This window comes from Schistocerca cancellata, chromosome 4, assembly GCF_023864275.1.
Source record: "Schistocerca cancellata isolate TAMUIC-IGC-003103 chromosome 4, iqSchCanc2.1, whole genome shotgun sequence".
Lineage (NCBI taxonomy): Eukaryota > Metazoa > Arthropoda > Insecta > Orthoptera > Acrididae > Schistocerca > Schistocerca cancellata.
The window spans coordinates 339,035,649-339,061,046 of NC_064629.1; the positions used below are offsets into that span (position 1 = coordinate 339,035,649).

Consider the following 25,398-nt stretch of genomic DNA (forward strand, 5'->3'; position numbering starts at 1 on the left):
ACAACACTTTTCCCCCCTTTGAAATTGTTGCACTGGTCTTGATGGAGGTGTCCTGGAGATGGCTAACGTCCATAGGCGTTGTTTGACTCGCCGTAAAGTCTCGAGGAGGAGGCTTCCCGTACGGACGGAAGTGTCCCCGATGATAACGGGTCGAGATGACAGGAGACGTAGGGGTCGAATCTGCTGGGGCCCCATGCACCAATCTGCCCGTTGCGGCAAGTCCAGTTGATATGACAGGAGACATGGGCGATGTGTCGGCGTCCGTTGGAGGAGGAGGCGAGTAGATGTACTCTGACAGAGGATGGTCCTCCGGTTCCTGCATGGGCACGTCTCCTGGTGGCATCCGTTCTGGTGCTGGCATCGCGATGACGGTGAGAGGGCTGCGTTGTGAGTATTGGGAGATGCCAAGATCCCGAGCATCAGGTAGAGCCAAAGGTGGTGTGGCGGCATTCGGAACAGGCATTGCTGGCACCCGAGGCCGAAGCTGGTCCAAATGACGCACTGCAACACCCGTGTCCGTCTGGATTTCATACAGGCGTTTGCCACGGTGTCGTAAGATGCGGCCCGGGCTCCATTTTGGCCGCCTGCCATATCCCCATACCCAGACGAGGTCGGCAGCGGCGAACCGGCCAAGTGAAGGCACCCGCGGCCGTGAGGTGGGAGGCCGCAGAAGATGAAGTAGCGTGCGGGGCTGTCGGCCATGTAAGAGCTCAGCCGGGCTGTGGTTGCCCATGGGGGTGAAACGGTAAGACACCAGGAACTGGAGAAGCGCATCATCAGCAGCAGAAGAAGTCAGAAGTTTCCGCATCTGAGCCTTAAATGTGCGGACCAGTCGTTCAGCCTCACCGTTGGATTGGGGATGGAACGGCGGGGGCGTGACATGCGTAACGCCGTGACGAGCACAAAAATCCGCAAAGTCGGAAGAGGCAAATTGCGGACCATTATCAGTAACAAGAGTAGAGGGGAGGCCTTCCAAAGAAAAAATGCGGGCGAGAGCACTGGTGGTTGCCGCGGTGGTAGGTGACGTGCAACGGACAATGAAAGGAAAGTTAGAGTAGGCGTCAGTTACGAGGAGCCAATAAGTACCTAAAAAGGGTCCCGCAAAGTCAGCATGAATGTGCTCCCAGGGCTTCTCAGGCGAAGGCCACGGTGACAAAGATGACTTCGGGGCAGCAGCCTGTGACGCACAAGGGCCGCAGGCAGCGACCATGTGTGCTATTTCAGAGTCGATGCCAGGCCAGTACACATGACGGTGCGCCAGAGATTTTGTGCGAGACACACCCCAGTGCCCCTGGTGAAGGAGGCGCAAGACCGAAGCATGCAAGGACGCAGGTACCACAACACGCGGCGAAGCATTGTCAGTGGAGAGGAGGATAACACCATCCCTAGCCGTGAGGCGGTAGCGCTAAGTGTAGTAGTTCCGCAACGGATCAGAAGTCTTAGTGGACGGGCGATCTGGCCAACCCTTCTGAATACAGCGTAAAACTCGGGAGAGGGTAGGGTCAGAACCCATAGCAGCCGCCAGCCTGTCCCCAGTGATGGGGAACCCGTCCACAACCCACTGCTCGGCAACATCCAGGTGGAAACACTGGAACGCCTGATCAGGAACGCCTAGAACGCCTGATCAGGACCCATGGGAAGGCGAGACAAAGCATCAGCATTCGCATGTTGAGCCGTCGGCCGGAAATGAATCTCATAATTGAAACGGGACAAGTAAAGAGCCCAACGCTGGAGGCGGTGTGCAGCCTTGTCGGGAAGTGACGTTGAGGGATGAAACAAGGAAACAAATGGTTTGTGATCCGTAATAAGATGAAATTTTGAGCCGTAGAGAAAAACACCAAACTTATGAAGAGCATAAATGATGGCCAAAGCTTCTTTCTCAATTTGAGAATACTTTTGTTGGGCATCCGTGAGCGTTTTGGAGGCATAAGTGATGGGTTGTTCCGAACCGTCAGAAAAACGGTGCGCAAGGACTGCACCGACCCCGTATTGAGAGGCGTCTGTGGCAAGAACAAGATGTTGGCCACGTCGATAAGTAGCCAGGCACGGGGCCTGTTTCAGCATAGTCTTTAATTTCCGGAAAGCCGCGTCACAGGATGCGGACCAGTGAAAAGGCACGTTTTTATGCAACAGGCGATGCAACGGCTGATCCACCGACGCTGCAGATGGTAAAAAATTGTGATAGTATGCTATTTTCCCCAAGAAGGCCTGCAGTTCCTTAACAGATGTAGGGCGAGGAAGGGCATCGATCGCAGCGACAGTGTGTTGAAGCGGACGAATACCATCCCGAGAGAGTTGAAATCCCAAGTACGTGATAGATGCCTGAAAAAATTTTGATTTCTGAAGATTGCACTTAAGACCGGCAGTCTGTAAGACATTAAAAAGTGTGCAGAGATTTTGAAGATGTTCTTCAGTGGTGGAGCCAGTGACAACAATGTCGTCCATGTAATTGATACACCCCGGGACAGGGAGCAATAATTGTTCCAAGAATCGCTGAAAGAGAGCAGGGGTGCTAGCAACCCCGAATGGCAAGCGTTGGTATTGATAGAGGCCGAAAGGCGTGTTAACTGCCGGGAAGCAGCGTCGAGAGGAAGTTGATGATAAGCTTCCGACAGGTCAATTTTAGAAAAATACTGTCCTCCACTGAGTTTAGTGAACAGTTCTTCAGGACGGGGCATAGGGTAAGTGTCGATGAGGCATTGAGCATTTACAGTGGCTTTGAAATTGCCACAGAGACGAATATCACCATTTGGCTTAGCAACTACGACGACAGGAGAGGACCACTCACTGGAAGTGACAGGAAGCAAGACCCCTGAAGCAGTGAGATGATCCAACTCCCGTTTTACCTGATCACGAAGGGCCACAGGAATGGGCCGAGCCCGAAAAAACTTAGCCGAGCAGTGGGTTTGAGCGTGATATGAGCTTCAAAGTCGTTTGCATGGCCTAACCCAGGAGAAAAAAGGGACGAAAATGTCGTCGACAAGGAATCCAGTTGAGCATAAGGAATAGCGTCAGAGACAATATTGACAGAGTCATCTATGGAGAACCCAAAAACGCGAAAGGCATCGAAACCAAAAAGATTTTCTGCGTTGCTCTGGTCGACCACAAATATGGGAACAGTGCGAACGATGGATTTGTGAGATACCTCAGCATTAAACTGTCCCAAGAGAGAAATCTTCTGTTTATTGTACGTCCGTAATTGCCGAGTGACAGGGGACAGGAGTGGAGAACCCAGCTGAAGATACGTCGGAGAATTAATTATAGTGGCAGCAGAACTGGTATCCACTTGCATGCGAACATCTCGACCAAGGATTTGGACAGTGAGGAATAACTTCCCTGAAAGGGAAGAAGTGCAATTGACAGACAACACAGAATCAGAATCAGCATCATGTTCATGAACATCATGTATGCGGTCGGATTTACAAACGGAAGACACATGACCTTTCTTTTTGCAATTGTGACACACAGCCCAATGTTGGGGACAATCCTTGCATGAATGTTTCGTAAAATACCGCGGACATGAAGGAAGTTGCCGGGGATTTTGCTGCAGTTTCTTAGTGGTTTGTTTACGGCTAGGCCGAGGCTGCGCGTGGGAGCGTACTGCGGCCACGTCGGCCGGCGGGGACGCGCCGCACGCTTCGTCAACAGCGCACAGAGGTTGTATTTCCCCGATGTCACCCCACACTTCTATTTGCGCCCCAGCGGCGTGAGAAATATCAAAAGACTGCGCAATGGAGAGAACTTCATCTAGAGTCGGATTCGCCAACTGAAGGGCACGTTGCCGAACTTCTTTGTCGGGCGCAGACCGGATAATAGCATCCCGTACCATGGAATCGGCATAGGATTCTTTGTGAATGTCAGTAACAAATTGACACTTTCAACTGAGGCCGTGAAGTTCAGCAACCCAAGCGCGATAGGATTGATTTGATTGTTTTTGACAATGATAAAAGGCAACACGAGAGGCTACTACATGCGTTTGCTTTTGAAAATAGACAGACAGAAGTGAGCACATTTCAGCAAAGGACAAAGACGCAGGATCCTTCAAAGGAGCCAGTTGCGACCACAAACGATACATTGAGGTGAAATCCAGGAAAGGAACAGAGACTTACATGGTTGTTCGTCCGTGACATGAAATGCCAAGAAGTGCTGTCGAAGACGTTTTTCATAATCAGACCAGTCTTCCGCCGTCTCGTCGTAAGGTGGAAAAGGAGATACAGCCAACGACGAGAAACGCCCCGCATTTGACGCCGCGACAAAATCGTGAATCGCCGCTGTTAGAAGCGTTTGCTGTTCAAGGAGATTTTGCAAGAGCTGGTCGACAGTAGCCAAGGAACCCTGTGAGTCAACGGTGAAAAGGAAAAATCCACTACCTCGTCGCCAATTGTTAAATCTTCAAATTTAACACATATATTTCGGACAACACAACAACACATATAAGTCACTGAATAAGTTGACATGTGTGCAAGTCAGCATTCGATTAAACACCGAGTCTCCGTGTAGCGGCTGCTGCTCGGCTGGCCGCTTAGGTGGCGCAGCTGCTGCGTGGTTGGCAGACAGCGCCGCACGTAGAGGACGTGCGTAATTGCGCGGCGGCACTTTGAATAATCGGCGAGTCACAACAATTATAAAAGAGAAAGTATGTATGTTTGTTTGTTTGTTTGTTTGTTCATTCCAAATCTCCTAAACCACTTGATCAGTTTCAACCAAACTTGATACATATATCACTTACTGCTTCGAAAGAACAACAGTGGGGATAAGAACCATCTATCTCTTGAAGAGGTAGGGTTTGGATAAGGGAAGCATAGTTTATGAACACACTTAACCAGACTATATTAGCGACTTGAAAGCAACTTCACACATGATGTAAAACCTTTACAAGACTTTTCTTACTCACTTTTCCCCCCTCCACCACAAGTGATGAAAGGAAAAAAAATTATCACTTCCTACATTTTCACTGTTCATGCAGTAAAGCTGCCATATCAGTCATGACCTATTAATTATAACTTCTTTACTAATAATTGTATTCACAAAACATTTTGCGGAAAGTATTCATACGTACCACTGAGTATACTTGAGAAAATTATCACTGAATGACACATAGCTCAGGAGATATGATGTCATAAACACTGAGGTGCATGAAAAACTGTTGAATTATGCATTATGTTTTAATTTATTACTTATTTACTACCAACTCTATCTGCAACACATTTTGCTGATAGATCCACACACACACAGCTGTATGTACCTGTAAAATTATTTCATTGTACGAGACATAGTTTAGGAGATATGATGTCATGCCTGCGAAAGGCTAAGGTCCCGAGTTTGAGTCTCAGTCTGGCACACAGTTTTAATCTACCAGGAAATTTCATATCAGCACACACTCAGGTGCAGAGTGAAAATTCATTCTGATGGTACTATGTGCTTAAATGCTTGAAATGGTGTCATTTTGACCTTCCCAGAAGAATGGTGACATTAATATCTAAATAAACTGTAGAATTCACAATCGTGGTCACATTTTAATTTATCTAAACTGATTACTGATTTCAGCTTTATGGCCAACATCAGGTCCTAAAAAGGCAGCAGCACTGATAAGGACAGATGATGAAAATGTCTGACTACTGTATGAAGCAAACTTTTATTCTTATCTTCACTCACATTGTTTCACATTCTGTCTCTCTATTTATCTCATTAGATATTATGCACCACTGCTGTTGTTGTCCTGCCTATCCTTGTAATCTGAATTTAATATTTCACCAAACAACAGTCAGCATTGATACAACATGTACCTCAGCTGTGCCCAGTGTATTCAGTAGCTTCCAGTGAAACTGTTTCCATATCACTAACACCCCCCTCCCCCCCCCCCCCCCCCCCCACACACACACACACAGAGCAAACATACTGGGTCTACAGTGGATTTCCTTTTGGACCAGTCTGCCATTTTCCTAGGAGACTCTTGTCAGTCTTGTAACATAGGAGCTTCAAGGAACAAGCAACCACTCCCTCCATGGCCAATTCCCCTTGCATGACATTTGTAGTCCCTACTCATCTTCTATTAATAGATACAACTAATTAAACAAGTGAAAGATTTGGAAATCTATAAAGCTGTTCTGTCTAATAGTCTGAAAAACTGAGAGTCAATATTTATGACTAAATCCGACTGAACTACTTGTTTGCTTCTAACGTCTAATGCACATCACTAACGTCCATAAAATATACAAAAAAGTAAAGAAATAAAAAGTTATATTGAAGACAGACAGAAAAGAAATTGTTAATGTACACTTCCAGAAAGAAGTGAACAATAAAATGGCCAAATTACGCTCTCTGTGCAAACTACGTGCATTGGCTACTGTTTGTTGTTCACTGCTCAAGCATTGATGCAGAAGCCAGGTACTGAATTATGTTTTGTCAAAGGGTATGGACTTCAAATTCTGCATGGATGATGAATGTGTCACTTATATAAAATCAGTTTACAGATTGTGGAATGTGTGTATGGTAGTGTGCTTTCCACTTACTGTTGAGTATGCTGAAATAGAGAATAATGCTGAAGTTTAGTAATGGATATGATCATCTTTTCACCAGACGTACTATTTGTTGTTAGTTATATATTCTTTATGGTGTTAACACAATTTCCAAGGAAAATGCTTTTAATTTAACTTTAGTAATAAGTTCTGTGTGTGTCAGATGTTTTGTGTCATTAAGGAATTCCTTTCTAAACAACCTTCAGTTTTATTAAACTATGTTTTTCGTGTAAGTGTTTCACTTTCATACTAGTGTGTGTCATTGAATTAAACCTTGTGTTCATAAGTGTGTTGTGAACCTCTTGTCAGTCTGCTTACTTGTTCAAAGTAAAACACACAAATTATTAGTGACTGAACACTGCTTATTACTCTTAATACATGCTTTTAGTCTAAAAGACTCCCTGAACTAATTACTGTGCCAGAAAACATCATTAAATAAGATACTTTAATGAGCTGTTTATTTAGAAAAACTGGTGTTGATATGAATCAGAATTTTGATGTTAAATGTTTTCAGAAGACTGAGGCGCATGTCTGTAATGGAATAAATGTAAGATTTATTGTAATATTTGCATTTTCATTTCTTCCAGACTAACTACAGGAGATGATAATGTGTTGTTCCATTATGTTGATCTTAACATCTGTGAAGGTGTTCTCTTATCGCCATCAGTTTTCAGTGAACAAATGCAATCTCAAAAGATGCAGGAGATTCTCACAAACTTTAAACTCAGCAGCCAAGCTATCCACAAACTTCTACAAAACACTGTTTCATTCAAGGTATTGGTTTTGTTGTATGTACTTTTTAACTATGTGTATGATAAACTACCAAATCGAACACATTTAAAAAATCCAAAGACATATAAAAGTTTTGAGACATTACATGATTTTCTAAAATATACAAAAATATCTAGAGCATTTTCAAATTTAAAGAAAGCTTTTGACAGTGTTTATTGGAATACACTCTGAAATTCTGAAGATAGCAGGGATAAATACAGGAAGTGAAATGTTAGATTTAACTTGTATGGAATGGATAGTTTCTTGAAAAGAAATTATAAAATGAAGATCAACAAAAGTGAACCGAAGGTAAAAGAATGTACTAAAGTTAAGTCAGGTGATGCAGATGGAATTAGATAATGACTTGAAACAGTAAAATTAGTTTATGGACATTGCTGTTTGGGCATCAAATTAACAAATGAAGCTCAAAGTAGAGAAGATATAGAATGTAAACTAACAATAGCAAGAAACAGATTTCTGGAAAAAAGAAGTATTTTAATAGTTAATATAAATTTGTATGCTAGCAAGACTTTTGTAAAAGTATTTGTTTGCAGTGTATCCTTATATGGAAGTAAAACATGGACAGTGTGCAGTATAGATCAGAAGAGAATATATTGCTTCCCCCTACTTATACCTCCCGAGAAGATCACGAATGTAAAATTAGAGAGATTAGAGCGCACACGGAGGCTTTCAGACAGTCGTTCTTCCCGCGAACCATATGTGACTGGAACAGGAAAGGGAGGTAATGACAATGGCACGTAAAGTGCCCTCCGCCACACACCGTTGGGTGGCTTGCGGAGTATAAATGTAGATGTAGACCTTTTGAAACGTGGTGCTGCAGAAGAATGTTGGAGGTTTGATGGATAGATTGAATAACTAATGAATAGCTCTTGAACTGAATGAGAGAAAAAAGAAATTTGTGACACACTTGACTGTAGACTGAATGAGTTTATAGGATACTTGCTGAGGCATCAAGGAATCATCAGTTTGGTAATGTGGGAAGTGTAAACATTTTAGAGGGAAACCAAGGCTTTACACGGTAAGCAGGTTGAAGTGAATCTAGGTTGCAACAGCTATGCAGAGTTGAAGAAGCTCCCACAGGATATACTAATATAGAGTGCCACATCAGACCAGTCATTGGACCGAAGACCACAGCAACAACATGTAAAAATTGTATATGAAAACTGTAGGTGCTGAAGTGAAAATAATGGTAAACATCAGTAACATCAAAAGTGGTTAAGGGATGGGAAAATCATTCAGAACTGGATTCTCATGGTTCCCATCAACCATGAACTCAGTGTGTCATGTTTCATAATATTATTTGAGTAAAATAATTTGTTTTGATATAATTAAACAAAGGAAACTCCAGACTGGAATATCAACAGTGTAAGGAAAAGATAGATTGCTAGTTATTGTATGGCACATTAAGTTGCAGACAGGCACAACTAGAAGACTTCATCAGAAAAGGAAACACAAACACACACATTCATTCACACAATCAGTCACGTGTCACACACATGTGACTGTCATCTCTGGCAGCTCTGACCTGGATGCAACTGTCACTTTTGGCAGTCCGGTCCCTGCACACACTGCCAGACAGTGCTCTTCTCTCCCTCCATCTGTACACTGCTATCCCTTCCCTTTCCTCACCCCCTCCAGATTGCTGCTTCCATTCTATGTGACAACTGATTCCAATCTGAGCTGCCAGAGATGGTAGTCATGTGTGTGCGAGGTGCTTGTTTGTGTGAATCAATATGTGTGTGTTTCCTTTTCTAATTAAGGCTGTGGCTGAAAGCTATATGTGTAAGTATATTTTAGTTGTGCATGTCTGCAACTTAATGTGTCGTCTTTACAGTAAATAGCAATCTGTCTTTTCCTTACATCGTTGTTCTGATATAATTTTGTTACAGTGGTATTCATACCTAAGTTGCTTCCTAAAAACCTAAACTGGTAACTTTGAACAATACATACAGATGCACAGCATAAAACCACACTTTGCAGCTAGCTAATCAAGTATTTCTCCTGCTGCATAACAGGCAATTGTGATCCACAAACTTACATTTGAACTATCACTGACAGCAAGTAATTTTTCCAAGATTTGTGTAATTGCAATAGGCACAGAATTCTCTTGCTTCAGGAGTGGTTAAAATTTGTTTGTATATCATACACACAGAGTTATCAGTCTGTAGCATCTGTCTTCAGTAAAAATATATTTTTGTACTCACACATGTACTATCAATTTGTATTCAGTTACTTTTCCAAGTGGACATGGTTATGGAAATTTAGTGATTTTTTTCCATGTTATCTGTGCTTCAGAAACTCATGAATCAGGAAATAAACAAGGCCATCATAAACAAAGCATTGGTTGCTATTAAAGAATGTGGCATGTTGTTTGAGATGAACATGCAGCAGTCACAAAATGGAAGAAAATCAGCATCCACAGTGACATACTGGGTTGTAGGGTGAGTAACATAGAATCCATTCTTGCTGCTAACATAGAATCCATTCTTACTGCTTTCTCCTGTCTGTATTAAGATTCATGCACTTTCCTTTGTTTTGGAGTCATATGATCAACATCATTATTTTCCTATATGTAACATCTTGGGGAAAATGCTCTCAATTTTTAAGCCATGTCAATTAAGACAACATCCTAGCACTTTCATAAGCACTCACTGTCATTGCCCTCAGCAGTTAAAACTTTTGACTGTCAGGATAAGCAAGGTGTCCACTTTATATATGCAAGGCAGCAGAATCCAGAAAGTTCTCGAGGTGGGTCAAATTATTGCATGTGTGGGCAGCCTAACACAGTGCTGTTCTGTCCCAGGCATGACAACTTCAGCAGGCATGATGGAGCAACACCACACTTGAAACTGCCACTCCTATTGACCCTCAGCTGTCAAGAAATTTTCTGTGTTTACATTGAGTGTCTGAAGCCCATCCCCATGCCCTACTCCTATTCTCTGTCAAAGTAATTGTAACATAATTAAACCTCGAAACCTTCTTTTATAGTTGTGCCACATTATGTAGCCACATGGACCAAGATCCTTGTCTTGTCAAATTGTGATAGTGTCAGGGATGCAAATACCTTTAAATCTCAGGAGGGTCTTCTCGGGATGACATGTGCAGGTCGATGGGTTGCTTACTGATGACACCAGTCCCCCCGGTGTTTGTGGAATTAGAAGAGTTCAGTTAGCCATAACCTCCTTTATCCAGTAAGACGCTTGTAAAGAGCTTGGTGACAGCGACTTGGTGACATATGTAGACCCTCAGGCAGAAGTTGCTACCTCAATACAGTGCAAGGTGAACTGCACGGTCCACAGCAGTGTAGTACACAGTGTGAGTGAGTGCTGCCTCAGCAAAGTGGCAGCATTTGTGTTGGCACTGAGTCACAACACTGACATCAGGTATCTGGCAGGTGGCAGGTACATGTGCTGGACAGCCAGACATACCCAGAGGTCATTCAGGTGCACACCATGCTGGTGTCCAGGTGTCTGAACCTGGGACCCCGTGGAGGAGCCCAGAGACCATATGAAGGCATTGTAATGGTGGTCTCCTCTTGGTGGCTCTGGCTCAGGCCCTGTAAACATCAGGTCTAGCAACATCTGGTAGACCAGCAGCTAGTAGATATCGCAGCTTGGTGTAATAGAAGCTAATTGGCCCATATGGGATCAACGGCTGGTGTGGAGTATGTCTTGTTATTAGCAGTAGTCTAGGACAAGGTACTTCAAGGGTCTGAGTTTCTCTGTCCAGCATTGGTCATGTAGGTGACAAAGGCAGTGGAGTGTGGAGCCATGGGATGAGGAAATTCAGCTCCCCACAGCAGCGGGCTGGGGTTCTTGCAGCATGCTATGCCAACAATATTCCAGTCACAGCAACAAGGTTTCATAGGTAATTTGGTTGCCCGCCTCTCCATTTGTTGTGAAGTCTGCACAGTAGGGTGTAGCCACAACAGTCATCCCCAATAGGAAGATTTTATCACCAAACCTGAGGTGCTGCTAAACTTGTGAATTATATCAAATAACATAGTACTCTTTACACTGTCATGCACTCTTCTTTGCAATTTCCGCACTTATTGTCTTTTCTTTTTTGTTCAATCAGTCACATGATGTACGGAGATAGGTACATCCATAACTGGTCAAACCCTAGGGGTGACCCATTCAGTCGGTAGGTAATCTGCACTGGAAGTTTGGTATGGTGGATGATTCTCCCCTGTTGATAGTCGTAGGCTGTTTAAGTGAGGACCAGGATTAAATTTACACGTGAAGGTGATATTCCTGTGATCATGATCTAGCAGTAGGGCTGAATATGTGGGAACATCTGTTCTGCACTTATGCACCGCGTCTGTGCAGCTATAGGCTCTTTGAGAGAGCCAAATGTGGTGAGATCTAAGGTATTTTCAGGAAGGTCAGGTTCCTAGCTCGCAGTATTTGTAGAGAATTATTGGGCAAATACAGTAGTGTGTGTGTGTGTGTGTTAGGAACAGAGCCACAGCCCCAGTTACTGTTGCTGGAAGTCAACAAGTCAGCCCCAAGATGCTCCACTCTGTACTACATCTACATCTACATCCCTACTCCACAAGCAGAGGATACCTTGAGTACCTCTATCGGTTCTCCCTTCTATTCCAGTCTCGTACTCTTCGCGGAAAGAAAGATTGTCAGTATGCCTCTGTGGAGGCTCGAATCTCTTTGATTTTATCCTCATGGTCTCTTCGCAAGATATACGTAGGAGGAAGCAATATACTGCTTGACTCCTCGGTGAAGGTATGTTCTCAAAACTTCAACAAAAGCCCGTACCGAGCTACCGAGTGTCTCTCTTGCAGTCTTCCACTGACGTTTCTCTGTCATCTCCGTAATGCTTTCACGATTACTAAATGATCCTGTAACGAAGCGCACTGCTCTCCATTTGATCTTCTCTCTCTCTTCTATCAACCCTATCTGGTATGGATCCCACACCAGTGAGCAGTATTCAAGCAGTGGGCGAACAAGTGTACTGTAACCTACTTCCTTTATTTTCGGACTGCATTTCCTTAGGATTCTTCCAATGAATCTCAGTCTGGCATCTGCTTTACCAATGATTAATTTTATATGATCATTCCATTTTAAATCACTCCTAATACGTACTCCCAGATAATTTATGGAATTAACTGCTTCCAGTTGCTGAGCTTCTATATTGTAGCTAAATGATAAATGATCTTTCTTTCTATGTATTTGCAGCTCATTACATTTGTCTACATTGAGATTCAATTGCCATTCCCTGCACCATGTGTCAATTCGTTGCAGATCCTCCAGCATTTCAGTACAATTTTCCATTATTACAACCTCTCGATATACTACAGCATCATCCAAAAAAAGCCTCAGTGAACTTCCAATGTTATCCACAAGATCATTTATATATTTTGTGAATAGCAACAGTCCTACGACACTCCACTGCAGCACACCTGAAATCACTCTTACTTCGGAAGACTTCGGAAGTATCCCGCTGTGGCTTAGTTCAAAGCATTCTGTTCCCTTCGAACTTCCCTGCTCATAGTAGGTGATGATAACTACCACTGGGTCATATACAGAGTATGCCCAGTGAGGTCATGCCTTCAGGAAGTACAGTTCATTGGTATTCTTCTGCAGCTGTTCTCCAGATAACAACTCTTTCTCTTTTGTATTCATGATAGTTTGGACTTTTGTAACATGTGTAATGCCAAACCATGTGACAGCTGCAAGTTACTTCTCTCCCATTGTTCTGTCTAAATCTACATCACCAAAATATTCGTAACTATACTTTCTCATATACAAATAAATAAACAAATAAAGAAATTCCATCTCCTGTCATCTGAAGTTCATTATGAAACAGTCTCCCAAATTACTACACTAATGAGACAAATCAATTCAAATAAACAACATGCGTGATATCTCCGCAAATAACTGTTCACATACCACAAGAATGAAATTCATTCACACGTTATAACTTCCAAATTAACTTGTTACTGGAAAACATCTGACCATCAGTCTGCAACCATACAGTGGTATGGTCACCCTCAACACTCCATGACTTTGGTACAGTCAAGCAAAATACATATACATATAAACGGAACAACCCACTCGTACAATTATGTGTGGAAAAATAAATAAATAAGAAAATAAATACACCAGACCTTCAGCTCCACATTGACTTAACACTGAGTTTAAATGCATATGACAAGGTATGCATAGTCTGCTTTACCTGTTGCCGTGCCTTCCCCCTTTTATGAGACTGGCACCATTAATGACAGTAAAGAGTCTGATGGGCCCCTAAAGGGATAGAGATGACCAATGTGGACAGCTGTAGTATGACCAGGAAGGTGTAGCTTCATATGCTCTGGTGACATCATTTCAATCATTTGATATGGACTGTGATAATGAGTGAGAATTTCTGTGTCTATTGCTTCAGGGTGTATGGTGCCATTAACATCATCAATTGTTCTTTATAGTATTCAGGTTGCTTCACATTCCATTGTCCCATCCATTTCTGACATTCAAGGAATTTTGTATTGGCTTTCTGAATTTGCTTCCACACCTCCTGTAAAGTTTTGCAGAATCCCATACTGACTCGCTATTCTCCCCTGCTTTTTGCTTCACTGCCTCGAATGGCGGTGGCATTTTCCACACATATACTACCTAATACCCTGATAGTCCTGCTCTTTTGTGAATCTTAGAAGTATATGTTTCAACAGTGTATTCCAATTATTATGATGACTTTTTTTCATCATGTCTTACCATCTTCTGTATTCTCTGATGAAATTGCGCTGTTCTCCCATTGGACTGTAGATGTAACATACTTGCTCTTAACTTATGAATAAGCAATAAATGACAACGCTATTTCATTAACTCAAATATGAAATTGGTGTGCACATGGTACACTGCTTCACATCCTGTTTATGTCTTTGCCACCAGTACAGTTTGGCCATGTGCTGTTCCGTGTTTTTTCATCCCTCCTCTCCTACTAATACATGAATACGTGATTGTCTCAATACTTACTTCCTTCCTCCCACTGCATGGTTGAAACCACTACATCAGGTCCAAGTTCCCCCACACCCCCTTTTTTTGTTTTTTTTTTTATTTTTTTTATTTTTTTTACCTCCTCTTTGTAACATACCAGTCTTTCCACTGAGGTCATCTGAATTCCCATGATTCTTGCTAGGTTGATGGATTACTTTAAAGTCAAACTCATTAAGTTTGAATGCCCAACATGTTAATCTGCTTGGTGATCTTTCAACACTAGTAGCCACTTTAATGTTGCGTGATCTGCTCTTAGTTATTTCCCACCATATAAATAACATCAGAAGCATGGTATGCCATACATGAGGCTCAACATTTCCTTCTACGTAGTAGAATAATTACTTTCCACTGTATTTAATTGACATGAGACATAGGGCACCAGATGCTTTGCCCCGTTTGCTTCTTGACTCTGTACACAGCTGAGTGCATGATTGCTTGTATCACATGACAAGATGAATTCTTTCCTATAGCTAGGAAAAATCAACACCAGACCAGTTGCCAACAATTCTTTTAATTTACCAAACAGATCTTCGCACTCTAACATCTAAAGAAATTTTACTCATTTTTTTCAATAAGTGAGTGAGAAGTTGCTCTATTTCTGCAAATTTCAGAACAAACTTTCTACAACAATTTGCTAAACCCAAAAAAAGACTTTAACTCCTTATCCGTACAGTGCATTGTAAAATCCAGCATGGCCTTTATTAAGCTACGATCTGATTGAAATCCATAATGACTATTCACATGTCCTAAATATCATACTTCCTGTAATGGAAAATGAAACTTCTCCATACTGTATTTGGTGCACTGCACATAACCTCTTAAACGCCTCTCGTAGCCATAACACATGTTCTTCTATATCCAATGCAATGACAGTTGTATCATCAAAATATGCCATACCCTGCTTTCATTTTAACCCTCGTAAAACTCCATTTACCAAATGCTGAAATGTGGCTGGTGTATTCTGTAACTGAAATGTAGCTGGTGTATTCTGTAACCTAAATGGCACACAATGATATTGGCAATGTCTCGAAGGATCTGTAAGTGCTGTTTTTGGCTGTTCGTCTGGTGCCACTTTCCAACTGATGATAGCCACTCCACAGAGCCATGGTGGGAAAATATCCCCACTGCCCCAAATTGCCCAATGTTTCTGTTATATTTTGGATTGGACAAGCATGCATAATCATACAGTTATTAGGATATCTGTAATTACAGCAAAAATGATAAGCTTTGATTCTGTTCATACTCTTCTTTATAACGTTCACCTCTGGTGCACCCCAGGGGCTGGCACTGTCCTCAATAGTACTATCCCATAACTGTTAATTGATAAACTCCTTCATCACCAGTTGTTGGTATTAGAGGTATGTGGTATGGTTTACTATATGCAAGTTGCTCATTCCCAGTTGAGATTCTATGCTGTGTCACTGGGGTCACTGGCAAAGACCCATGTTGATTAATTAGGTCCTCAAACTCTAACAACTGGTCCATTGCTAATTTTTCTGTTCCTTCCAGATGTTTTACTTTCTCATTTAATGCAGTTAAAGTGGTGGCTTGCGTATGCTTAGGGTCTGAGTTTGTCCTACCCAGATCATTTTCCTCCGAAAACTCCAAATTGGTGACTAACAACCCTTTAGACATGTCCATGTCTTCTGTCTCAAAGTAATATATTATGACAGGCTCTACCTGGTAACCATCCATCTCCTGTATGTCTCCAACACTCTTGCATACAAAACATCATATTTTATCCAACTCATCATTCTCTTTTTGTGGCACAACCACACACAATATGTTTTCTGGCAAATGCTAACCCTCAGTGATTTTCCTATACCTTATGGTACTTTATTGTGCAAATTTATCTTTAGTGGCCTTCCGTACAGCGTAATTGGTTCCACTGTCGTGAGAGATGAACCTTGTGGTTGTGCGGCAGTGTTCAGTGGCAGCAATTTCCCCATAGAGGGCACTATATGCTGTCCAAGGTCAATTTTAGGGTGATTTTTCACATAGGAAATCTAATGCTAAGATTGTGCAGTAACCGTCACCTACCTGACGCCAACTTCCATGCACCCCTAGAAATGCTTTGCCTGTATCTGAAAATTTAGTCTCACTGATCCCAGTAAGTGTACATCACTACCATCCACCCCATAGAGGGCACTATATGCTGTCCAAGGTCAATTTTAGGGTGATTTTTCATATAGGAAATCTAATGCTAAGATTGTGCAATAACCGTCACCTACCTGAGGCCAACTTCCATGCACCCCTAGAAATGCTTTGTCTGTATCTGAAAATTTAGTCTCACTGATCCCAGTAAGTGTACATCACTACCATCCACCCCATGCAGCTCATGTTGTGGTGGGTTCATTAAGCCTCTTTCCTATGATGTCAAAACTTTCGACAGGCACATGGGCACCTGTGCCCAATAGAAAATTACATTCCCTTCCATCCTATTAACCAAAATTCTGCTTCTGCACATGTTTTAAGCATGCTAAAATTTATTGGGAGCCCCACTCAGTGCCCCTGGAGGCCTCATTGTCATTTAACAGCAGCTTACCATTCCCATTCCTTGTCCTTCTGTCATGTGCCCTATTATGCCTACAGTCTCATTTCTGATGCCCTACTCTTTCACATTTCCTACACTGCAGCTGACAGCAATCTCCTTGTATGTGGCATGACTACTCATAAGGGTCACACATGACATCTGTGGGACTGGGTCGATGCATCTATCTCCTCCAAATCTGTTACTATACTTATTGCTCCAACTATGTCTTTATGAAACTCTGCCCGTACCTTTCATGATACATCTGGTGAGAATCCCCACAAAACTGCATCCTGTTCTGCTTCCTGCCAAAGGACCTTAATAGTGTCATTACTCATCATCAACTTACATATTGACCTTAAGCTTCTTTATCCTGTCCACAAAACTCAATGGACTTGCCCTGTTTCTGTGATTTAATTGCTCTTGGTAATATCTACAGTTATTTTTCTTCCAGTATTGCTATAGCAAGCTTGTCCTCAGAACTTCAAATGTCTGAGCATTGCTTAACTCCTCATGATACATCACATACATTTTCGTCACACACCATCTGTAACTTTGCTTTATATAAGCATTGTTCCTGTGACCAACACCCCAGCTTTGGGCTGTCAACAGGTTTTCCAGAAATATTAACGCATCCTCTCTTGCTTAAAGAAAAAACGCTTGGTCAAAATCTAATTGTGAGACAGTCGTTTTGTTGTGCCTTTCTGCAACTCAGCATCTCCACCATATGGTGAGTAGTAACTATCCTTTGATTATATTGTTACTGAACAACCTCATAAATTCTGTCAGTGGAGTTCATGTTCACTCCAGTAATAAAATAGTAGTGTGCCCATTATTAAACTTGCAGCATTCCAGTAATGATTTACAACCAATTGTGCAGAATCGATTTTGTTGCTTTTGCTGATTCTGGCAATTTGACAGCAGCAGGCAATTACTTACATCCTTCTGCATCTGACACTTGAAAAAAGACAACAGAAACACAGAATCTCATTCTGTCTGTGGTGTCATCATACAGTATGTTCTTCATTCTTCCACCAATAGTTTTGCTGGTGAATTTTTTGTGGTCATAATCAGTTTTTAGGAATAAAACAAATTTGTCATATAACACAAAATACACAATAGTCATGAAGTTACTGTGGGCAGCAGAGCCGATTTAGGTCTGATTTTTATAATTTCATTTTACCCATTGTAAAATAAGTTTATAATGATGAAAAGTAATAGTTTCATTGTGTATGGAAGTCACAATTTTTATTTATTTTGTGCGCGACACATTATGGCAAATAATTGTCATCATCAAATGTGTTTGCTCACTTTATTGTGAAATCTTCAAGTGTGATGCTTGCTGTGTATGAGCTGCTGCTTCATTGTGGTGATTGTACTGTAATCTAAATACGCGAACAATTTTACCAATACTTAGTGTCAAATGTGAAAGTATTGTACATATGATACTTTGCAGTGAACTGTGTTAGTGACAAGTGTGAGTTGCTATGTAAGAAGCAGCTCATAATTTTGTAGATTCAATTACTTTCCCATTTGCCAGTATATATAGGACAATGAACATCATAAGTTTTGCACATTTACATTACAGTAAAGTCACCATTACAATGTAGCAACTCACAAACACCCCATCAAGCATGACACTTAAGACACCATCAGACCATAATAAAACACACTTGACAATGGGAATTATTTCTGAGAATGTGTTGTGCATAAGTAAAATTAAATAAAAATTGCAACTGGAAGCAGGAATTTTTTAATAAGTAGGAAACTGAAAGTGCTTCTCTTTATAGGGTCAGGTCTGCCAGTTTTACATCTAGAGTACATGTTTTCTTGTGCACTGTGAAATTAACTTTCCATATTAAGATTAAAGGAAACCACTCACTGGAAAGCAAAAACACTAAGTTGTTGATATGCACACACAAAAAAAAAAAAAAAAAAAAAAAAACAAAGAAAACTTGCTGTCTTGTGGATTTTATCATTTGACGAGCTAGAGCAAAATAACACATGCACACAAGCATGTGTGCATGAATGCAGACACATGCCTATGTCCTACATGGTGCCAGCTAGACTCAAGTAATAATGCTCTGTCAAATTCTTCTCACATTATATCTCCCATATATCTTCACCTACTTCCTCTTCTCTTTCTGTAATATTTTCTTCAAGTTTGTTCCTTTATACAGACCCCAGTGCACAGGATGTTTGACTATTATAGGTACAAATAAAAAAGTTTCCCTAATATAATGTATGCACAAATGCAGTCATGCTAATATTACAACACTGTTAATGTTTAAGGTTACGTGTATTTTGAAACACCACAAGTGAGGCATAAATTACATAGAGAGAAACTGGGGTTGTTTGATTTTATCATCATTCCAGATAATTAAGTACTGGTAAATAGTATTTTGACAGCAAGTGTATTAGATGTGGCTCGCCAGTACTGTGGTCTCTCGTCTGCAGCTCATGTTCTAGTGGCTAGTGTTGCTGCATCTGGATCACGGGTTCCTGGGTTCGATTCCCAGCTGGGTTGGGAATTTTATCTGCCCAGGGACTGGATGTTTGTGTTGTCCTCATCATTTCATCATCATTTATGACAGTGGCTAGATTGGATTGTATTAAAATTGGACTGTGTACAAATTGGGTCTTTGTACGGGCGCTGATGCCCGTGTAGTTGAGCACCCCACAAACCAAACATCATCATGACTGTGGTCTCTCAGGTCTCTCGACTTGTACCTGTTGGATTTTTTTGTGTGAGGTGGTTTAAAAGCTTTTGTGTATTCCAGCCCTGTCGATATTGCCAACGAACTCTGGGATCGCATTGGGGATGGTTGTCAGTACAATTGGAACACATCTGGGATTTTTGAATGTATACAGGCAATGACAAGGAAACATGCTGAAACCTGCCTGCTCATGAAAGGTGGTCATGTAAAACACTTGTTGTAATGTGTTTATTCTCAAGTACATATCCACAGTTTGATTCTTCAGGAACCCTGTTATAAGTTGTTCATGTACTCAATCTTACCGTTGGTTTCCAAACCTATATTTATCAGCATTATTTGTATTTTACGTGCCCCTTTCATTTGTACATACAATAGTCAAACCCTGAATGTTCTTTCCATGTTCCTTGCTTCCTTCTTTGCTTAGTACTGGCTTGCTGACTGAGCTCTTGCTATTCATACAGCAGCTTCTCTTTTCTCCAAAGGTCTCATTAATTTTGCTACATGAGGCATTTATCTTTCCCCTAGTTATGCATGCTTCTACAGCTTTCCATTTGTCCTCTAGCTAGCCCATCTTAGCCACTTAATACTTTCTATCAGTCTCAGTTTTAGATGCCTGTATTTCCTTTCAATTGTTTCATGTGCAGCATTTTCATATTTTCCACTTTCATCAAATACCTTCAATATCTCCTGTATTATTTAGGGATTTCTGCTAGGCCTTGTGTTTCTAGCTGTGTGATATTTTGTTGCCTTCCATATTCCATCTGTCAAAGCTACCCATTTGTCTTCTATTGTATTCCTTTCCCTTGTTTTGCTATAATGTTGCCTAATGCTCCCTCTGAAGTTATTACAAGTGCCAACTACATTAAAACAATATATATTACTATGATGCAAATATGTATTTTTCCAAAAGCACATTTAGTTTATTTAAGTACTTTTAGAGTTACAGAATTCATTTATGTATGGCATTACTTTGTCTCATCATTGTTTTTACAAATTACACCAGACCCAAGAGCAATTCATATCCTCAGTCTCACATTAGCTTATTGTAGTGGTTTTACTTAATACAGCAAATCTCTTTTCTGTATAACTGTATCCTCATACATTCTACATCATCACAACTTTCTGTGCCTGTACAATTACTATCCTTATATCTCCAGCTTCATCAGTACTTCATAACTTCATCAATATTTACTCTCTATCACAAACTCCATACATCATCATTATTAACCAAAAACTTTAAAACTCTCATACACCCTTAAAATCATCAGGTTCCTAACACCATCAGTGCTTCCACCTTCATAAATATCTCACCAACTAACAACAGTATACAAGATAAAACAGGTCTTCAGCTTATTCAATGAAGCATCCTAATCCCAATTGATAAATATTATACAAATGTTAGTATTTTCTTAAAATTGTTCAGTGAAAGTGTTGTACAAGATATTTGTAAAGTGTGTTACAACAAAATATCATGAGATTAACTAACTGTACCCTGTGTTTGTCATAGGATTAACAGTGTAAAACATTGCAAAACATTTATATATAGTACTGAGTGCAATTTTAGTCACAAAATATCCTTTTGGGTCAGTTGACTGGTAACATTTTTGTAGACAGTGCACAGGTTGAAACAATTAATGTGTACCAAATTGTTAATGAACTGTCCGATAATGGTGCTCAATTAATGGAAATAAACACAATACTCTTAGTAACATCTCAGGTGTGAAAAGACTTCCAGGGAGTTCTTCCAACTCTGTTTATGAACAAAATACTTCTTATAAACTATTTATATTATCACAATGGAAAAACTGCATGGCTTCAAACATCCGTATTATCATCATAGAGAATATTTCACCATACAGCTCTGAGGCATATTCATACACAGCTGTAAGGCTTAATAATGAAACAGGGCACATCATTTTAAGACTAAGCTAAACAAGATAGTATGGTATGAAGTATATATGTGGAAAGAGACTTCAATGTGAAATTTAATATAGTACACACTAATTTTGTGTCAGTATTTGAAAGTTATCTACAAAGTCCATTAAAAACAAGAAAAAGGAAAAAAATGAGTTAAGCTATAGCTAACTAGGGTCAAAATATCATGTAAGAGAAACAAGAAATTTCTATAAAGGCCAGAATAGGGGAAGATGCAAGGTTATTTACATTTTGTAAAAGATACTGTAATATTTTAAGTTATTGAAATTTCCAGATATATGCACATCTTCATACGAGTTAATAATGCAGACAATAAGATTAAAACTACATGGGATATTGTGAAAGAGGAGGCAGCATAACCAGTCAGTGTACAATATGCCTCAACAATAACACTAAATGACAATGTTTTGACTGGTAATTCACAAGTTGCCATTATTTTTAACAATCAGTTTTTGTACGTAGCAGCAAATATAAAATTCAGTAGTTCAGTTGAAGAAGCAAGGAAATATATTAAAAATGGCATTCAACAAAACTTTAAGCAACTATAAGTGGCACAAACATCCTCTACTGAAATCAATAGAATTAAAATACAGTACACCCATACTGAGTCCACTTGGCAGATTGAGGATGAGGGCACCATGGGCCATTCAGCTTGGTTGTGGTTTTTAGGCAGTTTCTGGCATCAGGCAAGGTGAAAACCCAGCTTGAACCCACATCCTGCATCAGTTACACAATTTGCAAACATTTCAAAAATGTTCTCACAGTTTCACATGGGACAAAACTTGACACAGACGGATGGGGTACACAAATTCCTTCCCAGGGAAAAGAGGCAGTGATAGGAAGGGCATCAGAATGCAGAAAGTTGTGCTGAATGTTTCAAACAATGTTGGAAGGAAAGAAAATTTTTGTGACTGGGGAGAAATCATGAAGAGAATCCTACAAGGTCCGATTTTGTGTCCACTGTTATGCCTTATATATGTATATGACTTTCTACTCAACATTCATCAAGCAGAATTGGTACTTTTTGCTGACAATGCAAGTACTTTAATAAATCCCATTTGAGGGAAAACAACAGAAGATATTGTTAATGATGTTTTTCAAGGAATTATTAAGGGGTTCTTTAAAAATAGACTTAATTTTAAGAAAAAACACACAGTCATACCAAAAATGGATGTAGCACATTAACAGGAGTCAGTAAACAGGGTAGAATACTCCAAAAAGATGTATTTTTGATGTACATATTGGTGAAAACATGAACTGGAAGAAGCATGTTACTGAGCTGCTCAAATGATTAAATTCTTTGCTGCTTATATAATTGCCAGTCATAGAAACAAACAAATAAGCATCTTTTGATATATTTTGTATATTTCTATACAATAATGTCTTATGGAATAATTTTCTGGGTTAACTCATCACACAGAAAGAAAGCACTGGTAGTGCAAAAGCAGGCAGTAAGAATTATACATGGTGTTCACTTATGGTCATCATGAAGATGTACCTCTTCAAGCAGTTAGGCATTTTGGCTGCACCATCACAATACATATATTTGCTAATGAAATTTTTCATAAATAATCCATCACAGTTTGAGAAGAATATTGAAGTTCATACCTACAACACTAGAGGGAAAAAGACCTTTATTGCCCATTATTAAAATTGTCAGTGGCTCAGAAAGTAGTTCAAAATGTTGAAACAAAAATTTTTGATAATTTGCCTAATAACATAAAATGTATGACAGGTGGCAAAGCATATTTTAAATCTCACCTTAAACCATTTCTCCTGGAAAACTACTCCTATTCCATTTATGTGTTTTTACTTAAAAACTGGTAGTCTGTAATAAAAAAAATCTGTCTATGCATGAGTGGGACTAGAAAATAAAAATTTTATTAATGTCAACACTAATCATGTCTACATATCCTGTAAACTGACTCATTCAGCGATGTTTAGATAAAAGAATCATTCAAACAAACTATTGAACATGTAACTAATTAGGTAACTAACCAACCAACAAACCAATCTGAGAAGATTCAAGTAGAGCATTAAAAACATTTCATGAAGAAATCACCTTAGTTAAGATCCCATCCCAGTTAAATGAAATCCAAAAGACTAATTAAAAAAAAGATATACTGCAAAGCAACAAGTCATATACACCCTTAATACACTAAATTCTGGTGTTACATTCTGGGACATTAATTTACCAGTTTCATCATACATATTTGAAACGATGTTCAGAGGACATAACAAAAAGCCTGTAAACACATTTTTCCCCTAGACAGTGGCTGAAGACAGCCGCTATTGGCACATTTCTTGTTTATTGGTCTATGCTTAAGTGAACTTTCTCTGACATGTATTGATTTCATCACAAAGCTTTTGAATCTTGTACAAATTTTTATACCTTTTCATAAATCTCCTACTGCTGTGCTAATTGATGTTTTTAATTTAATATATTAACTTGCTTGTGTCACAAATAAATTCTGAGAATAGTCTTTAAATGTCATCTGCATTCTTTTAATCATGACAGTTCTAACTTTCTATTTTTTGTCACTTCAACTGAAAACTGTTCAGTTTTTTTCCCAGTATGTGTCAAGAACAATGTAAAGTGTTGAAAACAATACACTTGCAAGATGACCGCTGGATGCCACTAAAGCACATATTACATTTTACAATAAAAGAGTGGCTCTTGAATGAAGACAGAATGTTCATATTGTATAACACTCTCTTAACATATTTTGTAAAAATAAATTTGTTTCTGTTTTCAGGAGGCTGTTTTTCACTCCTCATCCCCGAGAAGTTTATGTGTGTTATCAAGACTGTGCATCACAGAACATGGTGGAAATTGCATTCAGACTTGCACTTAGTGCTGCTGGTTGAATTGTGTGTGAATAGGGGTACATTGTACCAGCTACTGATCCACGGAAGTGCCTTACACATATTTAAAACCAACACTTTTACAATTACTCAAAGGATTACATTTCATGAATGTTATATGTAAATATAGGCTGTTTTGTGTAAAAAAAATTATAAGCATTTTCAGTATAAAAAATAGTTACACTCCAGAGTGCCTCTAATGTTTGTTTCCAAATGCGTACATGTAAATTCAATTTGCAGAAATTTGGAGACATTGGGCTGCAGAAAGTTTTGTAAAACCCACATTTCTCAATAGATAAGAAATTAGCATGTCTTCTGTATGCAACAAACTGATAATATGATTATTATTGTGATGTAAGACTCATTGCCAACATGCCACATATTTAATGCAGTTAATAATAAGTATAGCTGCCAACAAGTTGCCTGATTCACTGACTGGAAATGTCACTGTGGAGATCCTTGATTTCAGGACGTCCATGAAGATGAGATGTATAGAAAGTATTTATTATGAACAAGAAGCATGTTAAGCACAGACAGAAAAACTCTTGAAATATATGCCAGTGGATGTAAGTAATGTAATAAGGCTGTCCATAGAATGACAAATCTGTGGAGGGTTGTATGTAGAACTCAGAAGTCTTTGTCCAGTCCACATACCAAGTGGAGGAACAATGTCAAGAATAAAAGTGAGCTCTCTGTGAAAACTGGACATACAATACATTGAAATTCTAAATGCTGATATCACATATAAAAGTCATTTCTGAATACAAAAAAAAAAAAGTATTTCCACATGTTCTCACATTTTTGCAGCTATTTGTAATGTTGTCAATGAGTGTCCTTCAGATACTCCACACTGTTTAAAATACAAACACTGATCAATACAGAACAGCTTGAGAATTGCACACTGAAAGAATATTGTACCAATGGACAGCAAAAGACACATTGACATTACATGTATCTTTTGTTATACTGAGAAGAAGGGAGGCAGAGTCATTGATGAAGTGACCATTGAGATTGGTCTCATGGAGAATTATTTT

General features: G+C 39.9%; 1 protein-coding gene across 2 annotated transcripts in view; it reads left to right on the forward strand.

Annotated features, from left to right (window-relative positions):
• The window catches only part of LOC126183629 (protein inturned), a 287,053-nt gene extending 261,872 nt beyond the window's left edge, over positions 1 to 25,181 (forward strand). Inside the window, exons 20-22 of one of the 2 annotated variants that reach the window (XM_049925751.1) lie at positions 7,106 to 7,292; positions 9,606 to 9,751; positions 24,256 to 25,181. In XM_049925751.1, the coding sequence (XP_049781708.1) occupies positions 7,106 to 7,292; positions 9,606 to 9,751; positions 24,256 to 24,367 (445 nt within the window). In that variant the 3' untranslated portion in view covers positions 24,368 to 25,181. The remainder of the gene's footprint in view (positions 1 to 7,105; positions 7,293 to 9,605; positions 9,752 to 24,255) is intronic. The other variant, XM_049925752.1, reaches the window with a different exon arrangement.
• The last annotated feature ends 217 nt before the right edge of the window (positions 25,182 to 25,398 follow it).